Source organism: Cercospora beticola, chromosome 4, assembly GCF_033473495.1.
Source record: "Cercospora beticola chromosome 4, complete sequence".
In the NCBI taxonomy this organism is placed as follows: domain Eukaryota; kingdom Fungi; phylum Ascomycota; class Dothideomycetes; order Mycosphaerellales; family Mycosphaerellaceae; genus Cercospora; species Cercospora beticola.
In genome coordinates this window covers 3,316,459-3,334,967 of record NC_088938.1, presented here as the reverse complement: position 1 = coordinate 3,334,967, position 18,509 = coordinate 3,316,459, and the positions used below count along the sequence as shown (strand labels likewise).

The following is an 18,509-nucleotide window of genomic DNA, read 5'->3' as shown; positions in this document are numbered from 1 at the left end:
TCCATGGAGGTGCTGCGGAATGGCAATACTTCTGTTCACATTGTCCCTACTACGATTCTACACAAATCGGGCATTTATACATCTCTCTTCTTCCCACCGTTGCCGCAGCTGTAAGTCCCAATCTTCCCCCGCCACTGCCTGCCGCCAGGAATCCTGCGCCACCTTCTCTCCCCTCTCCATCGAGACAGACCCGATGAAAAACATGCCTGCAGGCGAAGACCACCAAACTCAGCTTCTTCCTTTCCTCCTCGTCCGGAACAGGTCCAACCCCAGGCGTGGTAGGCACTGACATCTTCCTTTTCCCTCTCGACAGCCTTCTCGCCTGTTCTCCACCGCCTCGTTCCAGGACCTTTCTCGCTTTCTCCACTTCTCGTTCCTGTTCCTTCAGCACCCACTCATCCCAAACGATCTCGCCTGATCCGGGACCCCAAGCGCGACGCTTACAATGTTCGCAGACTTGGGTGCGAGGCCGCCACCCGCGTTGGCGGAGCGTAACAACTTCGTCGATTTCGGCGAAAACGTCTGCGCCCAGGAGGCCGTGTGCAAGTTCGAGGACGCTCTGTTCAAATGTGTAGGCAGAGAAGATGTCGGCGAGAACGGCGCGAAGTTCGGACAGCGACGGTGCGAATCTGGAGGCGCGGCTGAGGAAGGCGCGGAGAATACGAAGAAAGCTGAGGTGATTTGGGGCGGACTGCTTGGTTGAGGTAATGGTGTTGGAGCCTGTTCGGACATCCGGTGTTGCAGTGGCAGCTAACAGAGCTGTGAAGGTCCGCTGCACATTCGATCGTAGTGATGATGCAAGTTTGTTCGTGTCGAAGCTATCCGGCTCATGTGCGGCAGGATGGCGATTGTAATGGCTTGCGGCAGCGCCTACATTCTGGCTCACTTGCACGATGGCATCGACAAGGTTCAACCACAAGAACTCGTCCATGTCAAGGTCGTTTTCGTCGATTTCCCAGGCCAAATTGGTTCTCGGACGTGGCGTACGGATCGCGGTCGATTTTTGCCCTTGGCATAACCAAATGCCCACTTTGGTGTACTTTTCGAGGTCCTCCACAAGTTCGTCGCATGTGTCTTGTGCCGGAGTGATCTGTACATTCGTGGCTGCTGAGTGGAGCAAACTTGCCAAAGCATGCTGCAAACTTTGCATGTGGGAAACGAGTCGGTCCATGGCATCTCGTGCAAGACCATCCCGTGCGAGCAAAGCTACCGCGGCATCAATGACACCCAACTTCTCCATTGCTGGTAGAACCTGCTCGAGGCGGAGATCGCTCGTCGATAAGGTTTTGATGTAATCGGCTACATGTAGCGGCTCGTGCTGACACATGAGGCGTACATACTGCTCAGTAAAAGCAGCTTGCCGGTCCTGAGCCAACGGCGATGTGGTCACACGCTGGTCTCTTTGCAATGCAGGCTCCAAAAGGGTTCGCAGAAACAAGAACTGCTGATACGAGTCGGACAGAGTATCTACACTCGTTTGCAGCAGATCCGCGGCGGTTGTTGCTAAAGTGCGCGATGCCGCCACGATATCGATGTCTGCTAGGTCTTGCACGTGCTCAGCGATGAGCCCTTTGATTGCAGCGCTCTCTTTCGGTGTCAAGCCGGGAACTTCTCGAAGGCAGAAAGTGATGCAATCGAACACATGCTCCTTGTCTTCCGGATCCTCGAAGTAAGTTGATAACAGCTCGGTCAGCATCCTCTCTCCACGATAGACCGTCTTCAACACGCGAAAGAATTTCGCGTGCCGCAATGCTTCGATGAGAGCTGCAGTATTCGCTGGGTGATATACCGACAACAAGTACTCCACACTGAGCTGACAATCATCACGCAGTGACTCAAGAGGTGGCCGGCACAAGCGTTGTAGTGTGCCGTTGAGCAAAGTGCCAGTCAGAATGAGCTGACCTGGATACTTCGACATGCTTCGTGCGACAAACATGTCCAAGTACACGACTTGCTCGGGATCGAATTCACCTTGTCGCATCACGTCCAGCATGATTTCAATGATTTGCTGTCTGCTTTTCTTCTTGCTCAAAACGCCATTTGAATGATTCGTTCCATTCACAGCGGCTTCCTCGTCGTTCTCATTCAGAAAAGGATCCTCAAATGCCTCATTCAGCATGCTCATGAAGCTAGCAGCGTCGAATTGCAGAAGCAGATCCAGGTATGGAAACGCTGGCTCCTCGGATCTGTTTTGCGTGGTGTGAAGGATCTTCTTGGTTCCTGGTGGCCACGCCACAGCTGTCCCAGAAAAAAGATACTCATACAAGTCCATCCTCGCGCGGTAGGCTTCGTCATCGTCCATGAAATCGCCACTCGGATAGCGTCGCCCTGTCAGGGAGTACGCCAAATATGCGTATGTCTTCATCGCTGGGGCATAGAAAGGGTGGTCGAGGCGCACTTCCTCTTCATCCCCTTCTTGGATCATCATCATAAGCGACAACAAGTCGATCAATGGCGAAACATAGTCCCGAATCGCTTGTGTCCATACGTAGATCAATGCATCGTACAGGCTGTGCTGTCGACATAGCATCGTGACTTGGTCCAGGTCGAAAGAATGCGGGTCCAATCGGATGAGCAGCTCCTCCAAACGTGCTGCCTGATTTTCGCCGATGAAGTATGTGACTGTTGCAGCAACGACGGCTGGCGGAAGGCCGGTTAGCTCACCGTCGAGCACATATGGCTCGAGCGTTGCAATAAAGACGTCTTCTTCATCTGACTCCTCGAAGATCTCAAATACCGTGGCGCAGAGATAGTCCAGCTCCTTCATGGCCACGCATGCCTCAAAACACACCTCAGCCAACTCCTTCAGCCTGATATTCCTGTCTTCATCTTGTTGCGCAAAAGTGTAATTAAGCGACGCGGATATCATTGCCAATAAGCGCTCTCTGACGACTTCATGTCTGGCAGCGTCGGCCTCTGGCAGACCGATAACGACATTGTTGGCTCCTCCGGTATAGTATTCTGTCGCGAGTCGAATAGCATTGATGTGGTCGCCGTTTTCCATGAGAGCCATTAGTCTGTCGGCCCAATTCGAAAGTGTGCCTACAGTGAGATCATTGAAGCCAAGAAGGAAAGTGCGCCCTTTGTAGGCCTTGAAGCTCATGTAGAATGCATCCGCAATGACCCCGTGGAGTGACGGGTCTTCTGAGTCGAGTCGTTCTACCACACTCTGTAGCTGATGTGAGAATAAGTCTTGGTGATAGATATGCCTGTGGAGCAGATCGATGGAGTCCGTGACTTGCAAAGTGCCATCTTCAACAATGAGCAGTCTCTGGCTTATGGTTAATACTCCGAGCACGGAACGACTTAGCCATTGAACAGCGACAATGGCTTCATCCGCTCGCCACCGACTTCTAGCATGGAACTCGAGCGTCGGAGGTTTTTGTTTGTCCTCCTCCTTGGCTTCCACGATTTTGACGTCCAGAACCGTCAACACATTCGACCAGCAATATACTAGCTTAGTGTCCGATGTGCCTTTCTCTGCGTCGGCACTGGAGCTTTTGAGCTTGACGGCTGGAAACCAGGCTAGACAGCCGCTCAAAGTGCTGTGTGGAGTGACGTCCTTTGGTCTGGGAGATTTGTGCTGGGTCTGAGCAATCGGCGTAGTCGATACAATGACAAGCAGATAGGGTGTGAGAAGCGCCGTCAGACCCATAGAATCGGTAGCCTGCTCGATATTACCGAGCGGCAGAGGCGAGAAGGCGAGAACGGAACTAGGTTTTCGCGTTCGTTCCTCCTGTGGGCTAGCTGGAGGATAACGTCCTAGGAGCCGCGTCGTTTTGATCGATCTAGTTACTGCACCAAGTCCTCTTGTGGCCAGATGAGAGAAGGCCATGCCGCCCGCATCGGCAGAGGCAAGCGCAGTATGGCGAGTGCCGAGGAAGCCTACGTGCAAGATGGCAGAATCCTCTAAGTGTCCATCGGGATGGGCCCGCTCCCGGAGGACGCTCCTATCGAGAGGTGGTACATGGAGAAACGGCCTCGAAGGTCTGCTAACCTCCCAAGTGAAGATAGACCCGTTCGCATGGCCACTCGCGATCGTCGAATAGTCTGCAGCTATTGCCAGAGATGTGACAGAGCCACATTCCGTTGCCTTAGTGCCAGGACCAATAATGATTTTGAGAGTCTGATGATAGTCGAAACCCAGAACCAGACCCTTAGAAGTGCCTACAGCAATCAGAGCCGACACAGCCGAACACGTCGGACGTCCAAAACTTCGCTTGCCACTTTCAGAGAAGGCTTGGCCCGTAAGTTTGCGCAGCTTCGTCCATCGTATCACATCCCATGGCGCTTGTGGAGTGTCAGTAGCAGAATCACCAGCATCCGAAGAGATACCAGAGAGCTGAGACGAAATGGAGATCTGCCGCGAATGTGGGCTCAAGAATGCTGGGGACTGTGCTCTTGGCGAAGCAGGTGCTGACGATAGCCTGGTCTCGAATCGTCTCTCGAATGGTTGCAACGCGCCTGAAGGGGTCCTTGGCACGACTTTGCGCTGCGACGGCCGTCGTGGCATTGGCGACGCATCGCGTGCGGTAGAAGCAACTGAGCCAGCTCGCGAAGGAGTATCATCGGGTATCGACCCAGAGTCGAGAGGGCTGCCCAACGGACTCCCCTTCGCTATTGGTGTGCTTGGACCAGCATCTGCATCCTCTCCTGCAACACTGCTGTCCTGTCCATTCTCCAGCTGCGCATAGTCTTGATCTCCAGCATCGTCCACAGCTCCCGTAGTGTCCGCGTCCGCATGTTCATCCCCAGGCTCTGGCAGCACACCTTCTTCTACTGCTAGGACCTCTTCACGCGGCAAAGGCTCTTCGAAGTCTCCATACTCCACGTCTTCGTTATCCTCCTCTTGGCCGGTCTCTATCCTTGCCTCGGCGTCTCTGGTCGACTCGTCCGCTTCCACATCCTCATTGCTGCCACCTTCGTGGGCGTCTCCAATCACGGAGCTCATAGGTCTTCTCGTTGGTCGCGCATTGCTTTGTCGTTGTGCAATTCAGAGGTGAAAGAAATTCGCCGCTCCTTTCTAGCCAGACCGCGTGCCACCAAAGAGAGTCTCGACAGCATATATGGAGGTGGGTGGATATGCGGAAGGATCAAGTTGTCGTAATCGCTTCCCACGTGCGGCACAGTCGTCGAGACGGTTCGTCTGGTCGTTATTCAATCTGGACTCCGTCTCCAGTCCCTCACCGAGTCAATAAAACGCTTTGCCAATGTCGTGCGACGCAATGGGTTGGCAGTGAAAGTCGCGAGCTCTGAGGTGGTCGAGCAGCGTGGGCGGGCTTGCCTCCGCTGACGACAGCTCCACCTTCACATGCGCACTTCACCACAACCACCATCCTCGCCAAAGTTACCGTGCAACAAACGACCACGATGTCGGACATGACTCCAGACCTGCCGCCGCACTTACTGGCCAAGAGAAAAAGACAGCAGGAGGAGGAAGCGGGAGAACAAGCTGCCACGACCTCCGGCGCAAAACGGGCTGCAAGTCCAGAAGAGCCAGAAAAGCGAAGAAAGATTGGACCTGCACTGCCTGCAGCACAAGAAGAGCCGGAGTCACAGGGCTCGACTCCTCGAAGAGTAGCTGGTCCAGCTCCCCCTCCAGCACCTCTCGACGAGCGACCTCCCGGGCCACCACCAAACCAACAAGCAGACGACAGCAGCGATGACAGCGACGACGGATATGGCCCAGCCCTACCCAGCGCGGCCGACCCAACACCAAGCACAGCACTCTCACAAGGTTCTTACCATGGAGACCACAACGACGAGCTCACCTCTAGCAAACCCAAACGCGACGACTGGATGATGATGCCCCCCAAACAAGACGACCTCGCCGCACGTCTCGACCCTCTCAAAGCCCGCCCAACCAAATTCGCCGGCAAAGGAGCCCACAAGGGCGAAACAGACAATTCCACATGGCACGAAACACCCGAACAAAAACAAAAGCGATTGCAAGACGAAATGATGGGCATAAGCAGTAGTAGCAATACCAACAAGACCACCAGCGCTGCCACGAACAAAACTTCCGCAGCACAAAGTGCCAAAGCACGGAAAGATGAAGAAGCGCACAGAATCGTGAATGTAAGTTTGACTATAACAAAAGTCTTGAACCATCGCATTACTAACCTCGAATGCAGGAAAAATGCGGCCCCTCACTATTAGAACAACATTCTCAGAAATCCAAAGCAAATGGCTCTACAGAGAAATTAGAAGACGACCCAAGCAAACGCGCCTTTGACCGAGAAAAAGATATAGGCGGAGGCGTGATCTCGGCAACACAGCGCAGAGAAATGTTGAATAAAGCTCAAGGCTTCGCTGGGAAGTTTTCTGGAGGGTCGTATTTGTGATCTCGTGACTATATCAGGAAATGGGTCTGCAGGTAGGTCGAGATATGTAGCAGGCACGAAGATATTCGTTCTTCTGCAATGAGAATTTGTGCCTGTGAAGTTTAATCACTTTTCAGCTGCTTGATTAAATGCACGGGAAAAATCGTCATCCTATTGCGGCACATCTGGCTAAAAAGTAATGCAATCCTCAAATCCATCTTTTATGAAGAACCAGAAAGAAATGCCATAACCTATACACGAAAGACCATTGTCCCTCAAATGAATACATAAAAATTCGACGCTCGCTCATACAATCATCCAATCAATCTAGAGAAATTCTTTCACGAATTAAAAGCGCCCTTCTGAAAGCTCTCAATTCCCATATCTCCCGGCTTGCCCTTGATCGCCGGAGGCAAATCCTTGCTGACATTCTGCACCTCCGCCTTTTCGCGATCTGTAATCTTCATCGAATTCGCTCGGCTGCCCACACTGTGAGAAGTCATCGTATTAACTCGCGAGTTCGTCTCGCTGCCTGGTTGACTTTGCGAGCCCTTGGCCATAATAGCCTGTTGCTGTGGCTTGCGTTGGATGGTCTCTAGATAAGGTGATGGGAGGTAACCGACGCCGCCGTCTCGGGCTCGGCAGCGCCACCATTCGGATGGTTGGCCCATGGGATCGGTCTTGCTGAGGACAGCGACGAGATCGCCTTTCTTGACCGCGAGGTCGATGCCTTCTTGGAAGGCTTGGCCGGGTTGGGCCTGTGGGGTGTAATCGTACAGAACTCGGCAGAAGTCGAGTTTCGAGGGATCGATGGGTTGTGTGGGTTGGCCATTCGCGTCGAGTGGCATCATTTGTTGTTGTTGCGCCTCCTGTGAGGCTGCCAGGGCTCGGATGAGTTTTCCCATGAGCCAAGGGAGGCCGAAGACGGCTACGATGAAGAAGACGAAGGGTTTTCGGCTTGGTTTCGCGACCGGTTGGCCGTCTGGACCAGGCTGGCCGCTAAATTGTGCGAAGTTGGCTGGCGTCAGCTCTTTCGATGATGCCGGAGGCGGTCGGCCGGTCAACTTGGCGATGGCTGTTCGTATCCACCGCATGATTGTGAAGATGCCCAAAACAGAGCCAAGCGTCTGCTTGAGGTTTCCGAACTGCTCTGCCACACTGACCATGGCGAAGAAGGACGAATGCGTGGCCATATATGTGCTCTCCAGCATTTGTGCAAATCCTCCAAAGGCCCCGACTATGCTCTCGATCATCTGGAATGTGGCTTGTGTGCTGTTGCTGTATGCTTGCGTCAAGCTTATCGGCTGGCCGTCGGGTCCAATCTGTCCAGGTTGTCCATACATGCCGCCGTTCATGCCGTAGCCGCCGTATCCGCCCATACCTCCATACATGCCTCCGCCGTACATGCTTCCCATACCGCCCATGCCGCCGAAACGGCTGTACGGCGAGCTGTATGAAGATCCATAACCGCCATACCCTCCCATGGTACCCATTCCTCCCATGCCATAAGGTGATGAATAAGGTGACGCTCTATTCATTGTGGAGTAATTCGCCGCTGTTCGGTTTGCGACGGTGCTGAGTGCGTCTGTTCGCGCAGGTAATGCGGGTGCCGCAGCAGAAGATGCGGCCGTCGTCGTCGCTGTCGGTGTCGCCGCTGTCGAAGTCATTGAGCTGGGTATTGCGGCTACACAAGAGTCAGATTGCAGTCCGTGAGACTTGTTCCCGAAGTGTTGCGACCTACCAGAAGAGCCGCCGGCGCCCGCTCGCTCCCAGGGCTTCGGCGGAGAGGCACCAGACATGTCGCGCGCCGTTCTGACCTCTCCTTCACGCCGTCTGCCGTGTGCGCCCTCGAGTGACGGTGTCTAGGCTGCTCGCTGTACTGTGGGCGGCGGTGTCACAGCGGCGCTATCAGCGCATGTCGCTGAACGGATGGCGTCGTTTGTGCGGAGAAGCGACAGGGATCTCACGAATCGACGTCTGTGCGATCCGGACAATGTTTCTTTCACGAATTTGCGACCTGCAGTATTGGGCCAAATCTGCGTTTCAATGCGGTGTTGTATCTGAAGGATAGTGAAAGAAGTGCGAGGGAAACCACGGGCGAGTGTTGTGAAGGGACTGCAGGATGAGCCAGACTGCCATCACAGCCACGGCAGCAGATTACTCTCGATGCCGAGGCACTGTTTGCGGCCAAGGTGCATCGGCCGTATGCTCGCACCGACCACGCCATTCAGCCATCCACTATCATCACACATTCGAGCATGGCTGACAATGTTGTCAAGCCGCGGACTACGCGATGAACAGGTATCAACGAACAAAGACGCCGAGCACGTTGAAGAACAAAAATCAATCATCTGTACCAGGCTATCTGTGTCCTGCCCAAGGTACAGCGCCGAGGCTGATCTATACTAAACATTGTAGACCCGTCGCACTACTTTCACTCACGAGAGCACAAGCATAGCCAGGAGCATCTGTACATGCCTGACAATGAACAGCCCACCCGAAGTCAATCAAGTCCGTGCAATTCCACGAATCAAGCCGTAGCCAAAGAGGCTTTCATTCAAAATATGAAGGACACGCCGTCAAAAACTCCCGCTGGTTTCCCTATCATGATTGCATGCTGATGATGCGTTCGAAGAGCATATCACAAAATGAACACTCTTGTCCGCTCAACCGCTGAGCTGGAAGAGGGAGACCAGGTTCTGTAGATCTTGGGCAGCGGTGGACTGGACCATCTCATCGACAAATGTGTTGCCCATGGTCTTGCCGAAGCAGTCAGTGTTGTTGTCGAGGATCTTGACGTGGATGTTGTCCTTGTAAAGGAGGAGCGCAGCCTTAATGGTGCCGCTGGTTGGGCGTTCGAAGTAATCGCTGCTGCCGCCGGCAATGTTTCCGTGCAGGGTCGACTTGCAGCGCTTGTCACCAGGAGCGAGGACCTCGAAGATGTCGAATTCACCGCAGCCGCTGGTCCAGCAGGAGCATTCTGGCTTTCCGTACTGCAGAGTACGTGGGATTTGAGCGTTGAGCATCCAGATGGCGGGCATGTTGGTCGGGCTGTAGATGTCAGCAGTGGTGGTTCCGTCATCCGGCATGCCGAACTCGAAGAAGAAAGCCTTGCTGGGTCCGTCGAAACCGTGGTATGCGACAGTACCGTTACGGTAGTAGCCACATCCGTCGTCGCCCTCGGAGCATTTCTTGTCACTCATGACAACCACCTCGTTCTTGGATGGGATGGTACAATCCTTTAGAATTTGTGGTGAGCCTGCACCGCTGCAGCCATCGGCACTGGCGTACGACAGCGAGTTACCGAAGCTGTAGTCGAAGATGCCGGAGCCGGCAGTGCCACCCTCGTGGTTAAGAAACACGAGACCATCAGCGGTCTGCTTCTCTGCATTGTAGTAGGCGACACGATTCCAGCCCTCGCCAGTCGAGGTTTCGTCGTCGTCGTCGTCATCGCTGCTGCTGCTGCTCGAGCTGCTCGATGAGCTGGACTTCGCCCTGCTGGCGCCAGTGGCTGGAGCAGAATTGGTGCTCGCGCTGTTGGCGGCAGGCGCGTTGTTCACTTGCGGGCTAGCGGCAGAAGAACCCGAACTCGCGGCAGGCTCTCCAGAGTAGTTGTTCAGCCATGAGACCGTCTTGCCATCAATGATGGCATTGACGACATCGCCCAGCGCGGCATCCCGTTTCTTGTGAAGGTGGGCATGATGTCCGTGTCCATGTGCACCACCAATGTGACGGCGCTCATGGACTGCTCGTCGCGAATAGCTGGTGGGAGATGAGGAGGAAGAGCTCGGGGTGTATACTGCAAGCTGCTTCAGTATAAGTGGTCCACGGAGATGGAGCGAGACCTCCTCGTCGAATGGAGCAAGAGTTCCGGAGTATCCATTTGGAGAGCTGGAGCATGCGCCAGACGAGCCGTCCATGTTCGTGATCTTGTTGTAGGAACCCGCGCCACCCACACCAGTGTATGTGATGGCCTTGACACACTTGCAATAGTAATTGCCACCATCGTCAACGCTGCCCTCGGAGCAGAAGTCGGCGGTAACTGTCGCTGCGAAGAGCGCTGCGGCTCCCAAAGAATATCGCATGTTGGCGTTTGTTGACAGGTGAGAGGGTCGATGTGAGACTTTTGAATTGTGGTATCGGAGAGATTTGATTCGGAAGTCGTGCGCGGCAGAGGCGTACTGGCGCAACTATTGTGACGTCTGATTGTCTGATTGTCGTGGGTGAAGCTATTGTCGAACCCCTGGGTTGGCTGTTCACAAAAGCCGGTTGCCGTGCAAACGCTCGTGAAGGCGGCGCGTGACTGCTGCTTTCTTGCAATGAGTGACTGTGGTGAGAATGCAGTGCAGGTGAACGAGCGTGAGCGTCACTGCAGGACAGCAACGTATAATGTGTGGTGTCTCCGGATGGGTCGTTGGAGTGAACGGGGGGTCCGCGAGGAGAGGGAGGCTGAAACGACTAATAAGAGGTACGCCCAATCAAGTGGATCCAAGAAATTGCACAACGGTGCGCAACGGGCTGGACCTGCGCGACACAAAGGCTGATCGCTGGGCGCTGGTCGTCTCGCCTGCGCTTTGCAGAAACTGGCGTAGCGAGGCAATTGTTCGTCCACGACCATGTGGGACGTCTACGTGTACTTGTTCACCGTCGTCGCCGTCGCTGGCATGTGTCGCCTGCACGCCGCGCGCGTGACCGGGGCCTGCGGTGTGGCGGGCGGCGACATTGTGTACTGGCCGAGCCGATGTGGAATGCAAAGAGCAGAGCAGCACGGCCATCGACTCCGCAGGTCTGCGTCTAGATTGATTCGTGCGAAGCCTTGCCGTGAGAGCCAAGTTCCAAGTCGAGAGCTTGTCTGTTTTCTTCCGCATTTAGCTGCAGATCGCAGAGCGCGTGTCCACTTTGACGCCGACGCTTCTGCCAACGGCGCCAAAGCGCAAGGCCGTGGTATGGCACAGTTGCGATCGCATGTCGTGCATGTCGTGCGATGGCAGCTGCACAAGAGATGGCCAAGATCAATGCTGGTGCATTTCTTTGTTCTGCGGGTAAGCGGCGGGCTCGAACATTCCGATTCTCTCCCGCCTCCTCCACCGGCATGCCGGCCTTGACTCTTTGCTTCACCTTCCATTGCATCCTCACTGCATACGTGACCGGCGCTAAAGCAGACTCACAATGCGATAAACGCTGCGTTGCTGAGACGCCGCGCGTACCATCATAATTCGACGCTGTCCACAGCAAATCGCGACCACGCAGCCCGGAAGCGTCGCCTGTGATGGAGTGCCGACAACCGTAGCGCCATGGGGATCTTTATCCTCCGAAATGAGGATGGCCATGGGTTCACGCTTCAGTTTGTCTTGATTGTCGGACACGGGAAGTGACGCCACAAAATCTTAAACCTCAAGTTGATGGTTACTTCCTTTCTGCACCTACAGGAAACCTCTGCAGGGGGGTGGGGATTTTGGCACTGCTTTTGAGGGTTCCTAATCACTCTGCATCAGTTTTCCCGAGTTTCTAGCTCAAACGTAGCGATTTCGAAGTTGTTCATCGAAACTGCAAGTCGCCAAGTTCACGTGACGCGGGCGCTAAATGTGTCCGACAATCAAGAGACACTCACGCTTCTGACTTCCACCCTCACACGTGGGCCAGGCATCGCGAAGGCATGCGAAGCTGTAGCTGTACGTCAGCGGTGAAACATGTATGCGTTATCCAAATGCAGCGACGTGCTCATACTCGTACGGCTCATGCTGTCCGATGCAAAGGAGACTCTGCGACGCTTTACAGCAGGCGCTTGTTGCAATCTGACCTGATACAACTCATGCCATGCAATGCGGGTCGCGCGCCATCGACGTAGCGTGTCTCGACGCGGCCCAGTCGTGAATGTGAGAGCAGGTAAACTGCGTGTAGTCCTCCGTGCATACGCTTCTCAATATGCCTGATTCGAGCTCAGTGCAGTGCACTACCGCCAAGGTTGATTACTGAATGAGCTCTCGTGATAGTAGTAATCATCCTCAGACATGAGGAAGCCCTGGTTACTTCTTCGCAGATACGAGGAAGACACGAGCTTTCTCCGCGGCATTGCCTTGCAACGACGAGATGAAAGATCGTGCATACCACTTGTCATTGGATGCCGAATCTAGCGGAGATCTAGAGCGACGCCAGTCAGCTTCTCGTGCTTTCACTTGAGCCATGCTCGTCCAGAGTGTGCAGGAGGAATCGATGTGATCAGAAGTCCGTTGAATGCATTAAGCCCAGAAGGCTTTGAACATTAGAGGTACCAGAAATAGTAAAAAATTGTATGGAAATCATCATGTGATGTGATGGTTTATGGTGCTGGTGGGTGAAAGTTTGCATGCTCACCTTCTTGGTCCATCCTACTGCCTAGCAATTGGCAAGCACTCCGATCTGCCGTCCGCAAACCATCCTTCGGATGTCGCTTGCTCAGGCGAGATGCCGGCCGGACGCAGCAGGAAAATTTCGTTGTCGTGGTGGTGTGTAGGACATTGGAAGGATTTTTGCAGGAGAAGATTTTGGCAACAGCGAAGTTAGCGTGCTGACTAATCCCGTCTTCCCGTTCTCCGTCCTCCGTCCTTCACCTGCGCCTGCACCTGCTTCCGTACTTGAACAACAGTCCTTCACAGCCTGTCCGAGTCTTCATACCGTATCTCCGAAGATGCCTCTGGGCACCGCTCAATTTCAGAAGACTTCCAAATAGGGTTCGTCATCGTCGGATGAACAGAAGTGCCCCTAGAATGTCAGCAGTCACGAGGTTGACCAAGGCTGGCGACCACCGCTGCAATGGCTACACCTGCTCATTTCGACCTCGAATCGCTCAGCGGACGCGTCTCCGAACACTTCTGCTTTCACGCAAGTTCTCAATCAGAGACATGCGGGATGCATGATTGCTGCCAATCCAGCCAAGACTTTCCAGGGTTTGTCAACAACTCGGCCTGTGACCAAGTCTCTGGTCATGGCAGACAATTCCTAGTGGAGCCAGGTTTTCGATATCGTAGAAGCTCGTGAAGACGTGGGCTGACCTTACGACAATCACCTTCGGTCTCTGCTCATCCTGAACCGGGGAGCTCGAATAGTGACGTCAAACAACAATAAATGTGAGCGTGCCGCAGTATGTGGCCGCGAGGCAGCCGGTTTTGTCAATGCTTTTGAGAAGCGCTCGGATAAAGGTAGGTTTTTATCTTGGAGTGAGACAGCTTTGCATTCGTCCTCGTTCCTGCATCTCATTTCGCTGCACTCAGGATGTCATTTGACACCCTAGTGCATGGCCGCACGGCTGAAACGACCACACCTCGAGGTGCGCAAGTAGATGAGCTCGAACAAAACTTGAGGCGGATCGAGAGTGACTTTATCATTGATGCATCAAGATTGAAGCAGATAGTGGCGAGGTTCCAGGAGGAACTCGAAGATGGTAAGGGTCAGCAAGACGACGACTTTCTTCCCTAAGCTGAAACATAGCAGGACTACAACGAGATGAACAGAACATTGTACGCCGAATAAGCAAAGCTGATACATCATGAAGTTGATCGATAATACAGCCCATGAATGTTACCTGGGTCATGGGATGGCCAACGGGGCAGGAGACTGGATCGTACCTCACTTTGGACCTCGGTGGCACGAATTTACGAGTCTGCTGGAACGAGCTTCATGGACGCGAGCATGACGTCGATGTCACTCAGGACCAGTACAAAATTTCCGACGATATCAAAAGTGGCAACGCTGAACAGTTATGGTCTTACATCGCTGACTGCTTGGCGAAATTCATTGACAAGCACGAGCTTGGCAGTTCCAATAAGGAGCCCATTCCGTTTGGCTTCAAATTCTCATATCCGGCTTCCCAGCAGTATGTCGATCACGGCATCCTTCAAACATGGACCAAAGGCCTTGATATTTCTGGTGTCGAGGGAGAAGATGTGGCCGCTCAGCTAAAACAAGCTCTTAAGAAAAGAGACTTGCCCATACGGCTGGTTGCGCTCATCAACGACACCACAGGAGCAATGATCGCGTCATCATATCACGATTCGGAGACCAGGATTGGGGCCATCTTTGGTACGGGATGCAATGCCGCGTACATGGAAGACGTTGGATCAATACCGAAACTCAAAAGGACCGATCTACCTGCCGATGGCCAAATGGCTATCAATTGTGAGTATGGGGCATTCGATAACGGCCACCATATTCTGCCACGGAACAAGTATGATCTCCAGATCGACGAGGCTTCACCCAGGCCAGGAGAGCAGACATTCGAGAAGCTCAGTGCAGGGCACTACATGGGTGAAATGTTCAGGCTCGCCATTCTTGACCTATATGAGCAAGGCCTACTGTTCACGGGCCAAGACGGCGACAAGATTAAAGAACCATATGTGCTCGATACTGGCTTCCTTTCTCTCATCGAGGATGACGACTCCAGTGAACGCGCAGAGACACGGCAAGCATTTCAAAAGCAACTCGATATTAACATTTCGGACGATGAGCTCAACCTCGCCAGACGCCTAGCCGAAGTAATTGCTACTCGAGGAGCCAGGTTATGTAGCTGCGGCGTTGCCGCGATCTGTCGTAAGAAAGGCATTACTTCCGGGCACATTGCTGCCGATGGGAGCGTGGCAAACAAGCGTAAGTGCATCGATATCCTCATATATGAGTCATTCTGCTGACTTCGTGACAGATCCAAAGTTCAAAGCTCGATGGGCTCAAGCAATGGCAGAAGTTCTTGACTGGCCTGAAGACCGCAAGGAAGACCCAATCACTATTACAAGCGCTGAGGATGGATCTGGGATTGGGGCGGCTATTATTGCAGCGATGACAGATGCTCGAGCCAAGAGAGGTGATGTTGTTGGTATCCAGGATATAAATACAAGGGGACTGTCGCAAGCGAACACGTGAGAGGAGCAATTCCTGGTATTTTTGCGCTGGCATAAGTAAGAGGATCCGATGGCTGGCAGCAAATTGCATATTGAACATGGAGGATTTTCAGGGTAGTTCTGCTATTCCATGAGTCACAATGGTGTCAATACTTTATATAGTGTCGTAGAGCGTGAAGTAGAAGAGAGGAAGTGAAGCGTTAAAGGTGGGTCTTCATATTGTTGCCTGAGGCAAAAACGCTAAATAAGCTTCACCTTTTCAGCTCTTTGCTGCCTGCGTCCTACGTGGACTCCATCCTCTTTGCTGCATTCAGTTCGACATCATCGATTTCATCATCCCAAGCCTGGCGTAACACGACTTGTTGCATAAGAATCAGAAACAAGCAATGGCAGTGATGATGGCAAAGCAGACGAACCAGCCTGCATGCCTTCCTTCGACCATTCACCTGGCGCTAAGACCGGCGACGCACGTGCAGCGGTGATCCTTCTCAGGCACCATCGCCTGCCTGGAGTCCTCACTCCTTATCGATAAGCTTTAGACCGGTGTCTGTTTGCAGTGTACGCCCTCCAATTCAAGCTTGCAGCACATCCGCTGCCTGGGACGGTTCCTTCTCGCTCTGGTTGGCTAGCTCACGTTCGACTCACAATACTCAACTGGCTCGCCACATCTCCCAGGCACAAAGTGGAGCGTGTGCCATAAATTGAAACCATTCATTGGGTGCTTCACATGCATCGAGCCGGACCTCTGTTGCCTTGCTGCTCAGCCCGTGCCACTACCTCACATCACATACGCTCACATATAAGTATAACCCGTTGTTCACTTCGACTACCTCTGTTTGTTCATATCCCCCTTGCTTCAATCGAGCTGACAAAGGGCATCGACGATCTCCTTTTACCACAAATTCCCTACAGAGACCGCCATTGATACTCACCGTTAAGACATGGCGCGGACTAAGCAGACCGCTCGCAAGAGCACTGGTGGTAAAGCCCCTCGCAAAGTCCTTTCCGCTAGTTCTTGTGGCCGACGTACTGCAGATGGAGCCATTGTCGACAATCCCGACTTGAACGAAGAAGAGCAACAGAAGCTCAAAGAGATCGAGGAGGGCGAGATGCAAGCCTCGTTGAAGTAGGTCTTCTATTCACTGTGCGATACCCAATACTGACTCGTCGAAGGCATATCGACAAGAAGCACACCGAGCAGGGCAAGGTCTTCTACACCGAGACGGTCGATGAAGAAGTGCCAGACCAAGTCAACTGGTGGAGTCAATTTGCGCTCTGTCTCGTCCGTCACATGAGTCACGACAATAGATACGTCCAGAAGACCAGTCTGCAAGTCAACTCACAACACCTAAAGGACATTCTTCGAGACACTATCGACAGCTTTCCAGGCATCTCCTTCCACACCAAAGAGATCACCATCGATGCTCCTTACCGGGTCCTGTTTCACTACAAAGATGAGCTGGAAGCAGCTGGGGAGAAGCTCGAAGATGAGGATGCCATTGCTCACCTTGATCTACTGCTCGAGTTCATTCATGAGGAGTTCAAGGATGCCATCGAAGAGAGCGATAACTTGCGTGAGCAAGGCTTGATGTCTTATGAGCATCTCTGGACAATCTTCCGCCCTGGTGACCTTATTTATGGCACGGTGCTCGGCCAACCACGAGCGTTCCGTCTGAACAGCTACCAGTACGTTTGCGGCAATTTCCCAGGTCTGCAATTGAGCACCGAATTCGTCGACTTTGACGGAGAAGACTTCGGAACCCGGGACGGCGCACAGTTTGTTGCTGCTTTCGGCGGAGCCCAGCGCATCGATGGACTGGAAGCTTTTCCGATGAAGTACCACAGTGCACCTGAGGATGTTCAGAAACAGCTCGTGGCTCGAGGCAGACGCTTCGAAGAGCTTGCTGGAATGCACTTCAAGCGCTACGCCAGCATTGCTCTCGAGCACACGCCTTGCGGACTCAGTCGGTACAACGTGGACGGCCGAGTCGTGGTCGATGTCAAGACATATCACCGTCTGAATGCTAATCGCGCGTTCACTGTGAACGCGTTCAAATCGGCCGAAGACAAGCGCAAGAAGAGGCGTCGTGCAAACAACAATGACTACAATTACGACTACGACGACTACGACGATGGCAACGAGGATGTTGGTACCGAGCTCGTGCCAATCGATGTGCTCGATGTTGACCCTATGACCGACGATCAATGTCTCCTCGCCAACGCCATGGTTCGTGGCTTCTCTTTCACTGAGAAACGCTGGTTCGAGTTCTTCGTCGATAAGCTGTTGCCACCAGCCTGGAACACCAACTGCTTCGATCAACTCGTCCTTCCTTCAGCACAAAAGGACCTCGTCCAAGCTCTCGTGGCCAACCATGTCCAGCAACGCAGCGACTTTGATGACATCGTCAAAGGCAAAGGCAAAGGACTCATTCTTGTTCTTCATGGCCCTCCGGGGGTGGGCAAAACATTGACGGCTGAAACAGGCAAGTTTCCCCCTTTCCCCATCCCATCCATTCATTTACATTATACTGACTTGGAAAAGTCGCGGAGTTCTGCAAGAGACCACTGTACATGGTCTCTTCTGGTGATCTCGGCACCGACTCTGAACGCCTCGACGAGCGTCTAACCAAGACCCTCGACATGGCTTCAACCTGGAAAGCCGTCCTCCTCGTCGACGAAGCAGACGTCTTCCTCGAGCGCCGCTCCCTCCACGACATGGAACGCAACAGCCTCGTCTCCATCTTCCTCCGCGTCCTCGAGTACTACGAAGGGATTCTGTTCCTCACCTCCAACCGAGTCAACACATTCGACGACGCGTTCAAATCCCGCATCCACGTTCCACTGAAGTACAACGACCTTACTGTCGACAGCCGCACGAAGATCTGGAAGCATTTCCTAAGAGAAGAAAACGCCATAGACGACGAGGGCTGCAGAGCCTTGGCACAAGCTGACATCAACGGCCGCCAAATCAAGAATGTCATCCGCACAGCCAAGAGTCTGGCACAGTTCAAGGGCGAGAAGTTGGATCGCGAGAAGTTGCAGCAGGTCATCACTATTCAGGAGGAGTTTGAGAGTGAGTTGGACAATGTGGGTTGGGACAAGGTGAAGAAGGTTCCGGAACAGATCACGAATGGAATCAATGGACATTGAGGATATGACTTTGAGGTAAAGGGTTCGAATGCATGAACGGCCGCGAGCGGAAATTTTGGAGCTGGGTACAATGACTGTGCTAGGTAATGTGGCATTCTACAATGAGACTAATCATACATACAGTCGTTTGGCAAGCTCTTTTTCAAATTCTCAAGTCGCTACCCGT

General features: G+C 53.3%; 6 protein-coding genes across 6 annotated transcripts; 3 read left to right on the top strand and 3 right to left on the bottom strand.

Moving 5' to 3' along the window:
* Positions 1-49: 49 nt before the first annotated feature.
* Positions 50-4,951, bottom strand: RHO25_006947 (uncharacterized protein; the record flags this gene model as incomplete). Its single annotated transcript, XM_023597741.2, has 1 exon — positions 50-4,951. The coding sequence occupies one exon, from the start codon at positions 4,949-4,951 to the stop codon at positions 50-52; it is 4,902 nt and encodes a 1,633-aa protein (XP_023452326.1).
* A 419-nt stretch (positions 4,952-5,370) lies between these two features.
* Positions 5,371-6,344, top strand: RHO25_006946 (uncharacterized protein; the record flags this gene model as incomplete). The annotated part of the gene is made up of 2 exons (XM_023597740.2): positions 5,371-6,078; positions 6,135-6,344. The coding sequence occupies 2 exons, from the start codon at positions 5,371-5,373 to the stop codon at positions 6,342-6,344; spliced, it is 918 nt and encodes a 305-aa protein (XP_023452325.1).
* Positions 6,345-6,664: 320 nt separating this feature from the next.
* RHO25_006945 (uncharacterized protein) lies at positions 6,665-8,122 on the bottom strand (the record flags this gene model as incomplete). Its single annotated transcript, XM_023597739.2, has 2 exons — positions 6,665-8,007; positions 8,065-8,122. 2 exons carry the CDS (start codon positions 8,120-8,122, stop codon positions 6,665-6,667), a joined length of 1,401 nt encoding a protein of 466 aa, XP_023452324.1.
* Positions 8,123-8,989: 867 nt separating this feature from the next.
* RHO25_006944 (uncharacterized protein) lies at positions 8,990-10,408 on the bottom strand (the record flags this gene model as incomplete). Its single annotated transcript, XM_023597738.2, has 1 exon — positions 8,990-10,408. The coding sequence occupies one exon, from the start codon at positions 10,406-10,408 to the stop codon at positions 8,990-8,992; it is 1,419 nt and encodes a 472-aa protein (XP_023452323.1).
* A 3,166-nt stretch (positions 10,409-13,574) lies between these two features.
* On the top strand, positions 13,575-15,215 carry RHO25_006943 (uncharacterized protein; the record flags this gene model as incomplete). Its single annotated transcript, XM_023597737.2, has 4 exons — positions 13,575-13,743; positions 13,794-13,819; positions 13,871-14,945; positions 14,998-15,215. The coding sequence occupies 4 exons, from the start codon at positions 13,575-13,577 to the stop codon at positions 15,213-15,215; spliced, it is 1,488 nt and encodes a 495-aa protein (XP_023452322.1).
* Positions 15,216-16,134: 919 nt separating this feature from the next.
* On the top strand, positions 16,135-18,343 carry RHO25_006942 (uncharacterized protein; the record flags this gene model as incomplete). The annotated part of the gene is made up of 3 exons (XM_023597736.1): positions 16,135-16,319; positions 16,367-17,676; positions 17,736-18,343. The coding sequence occupies 3 exons, from the start codon at positions 16,135-16,137 to the stop codon at positions 18,341-18,343; spliced, it is 2,103 nt and encodes a 700-aa protein (XP_023452320.1).
* Positions 18,344-18,509: the final 166 nt, after the last annotated feature.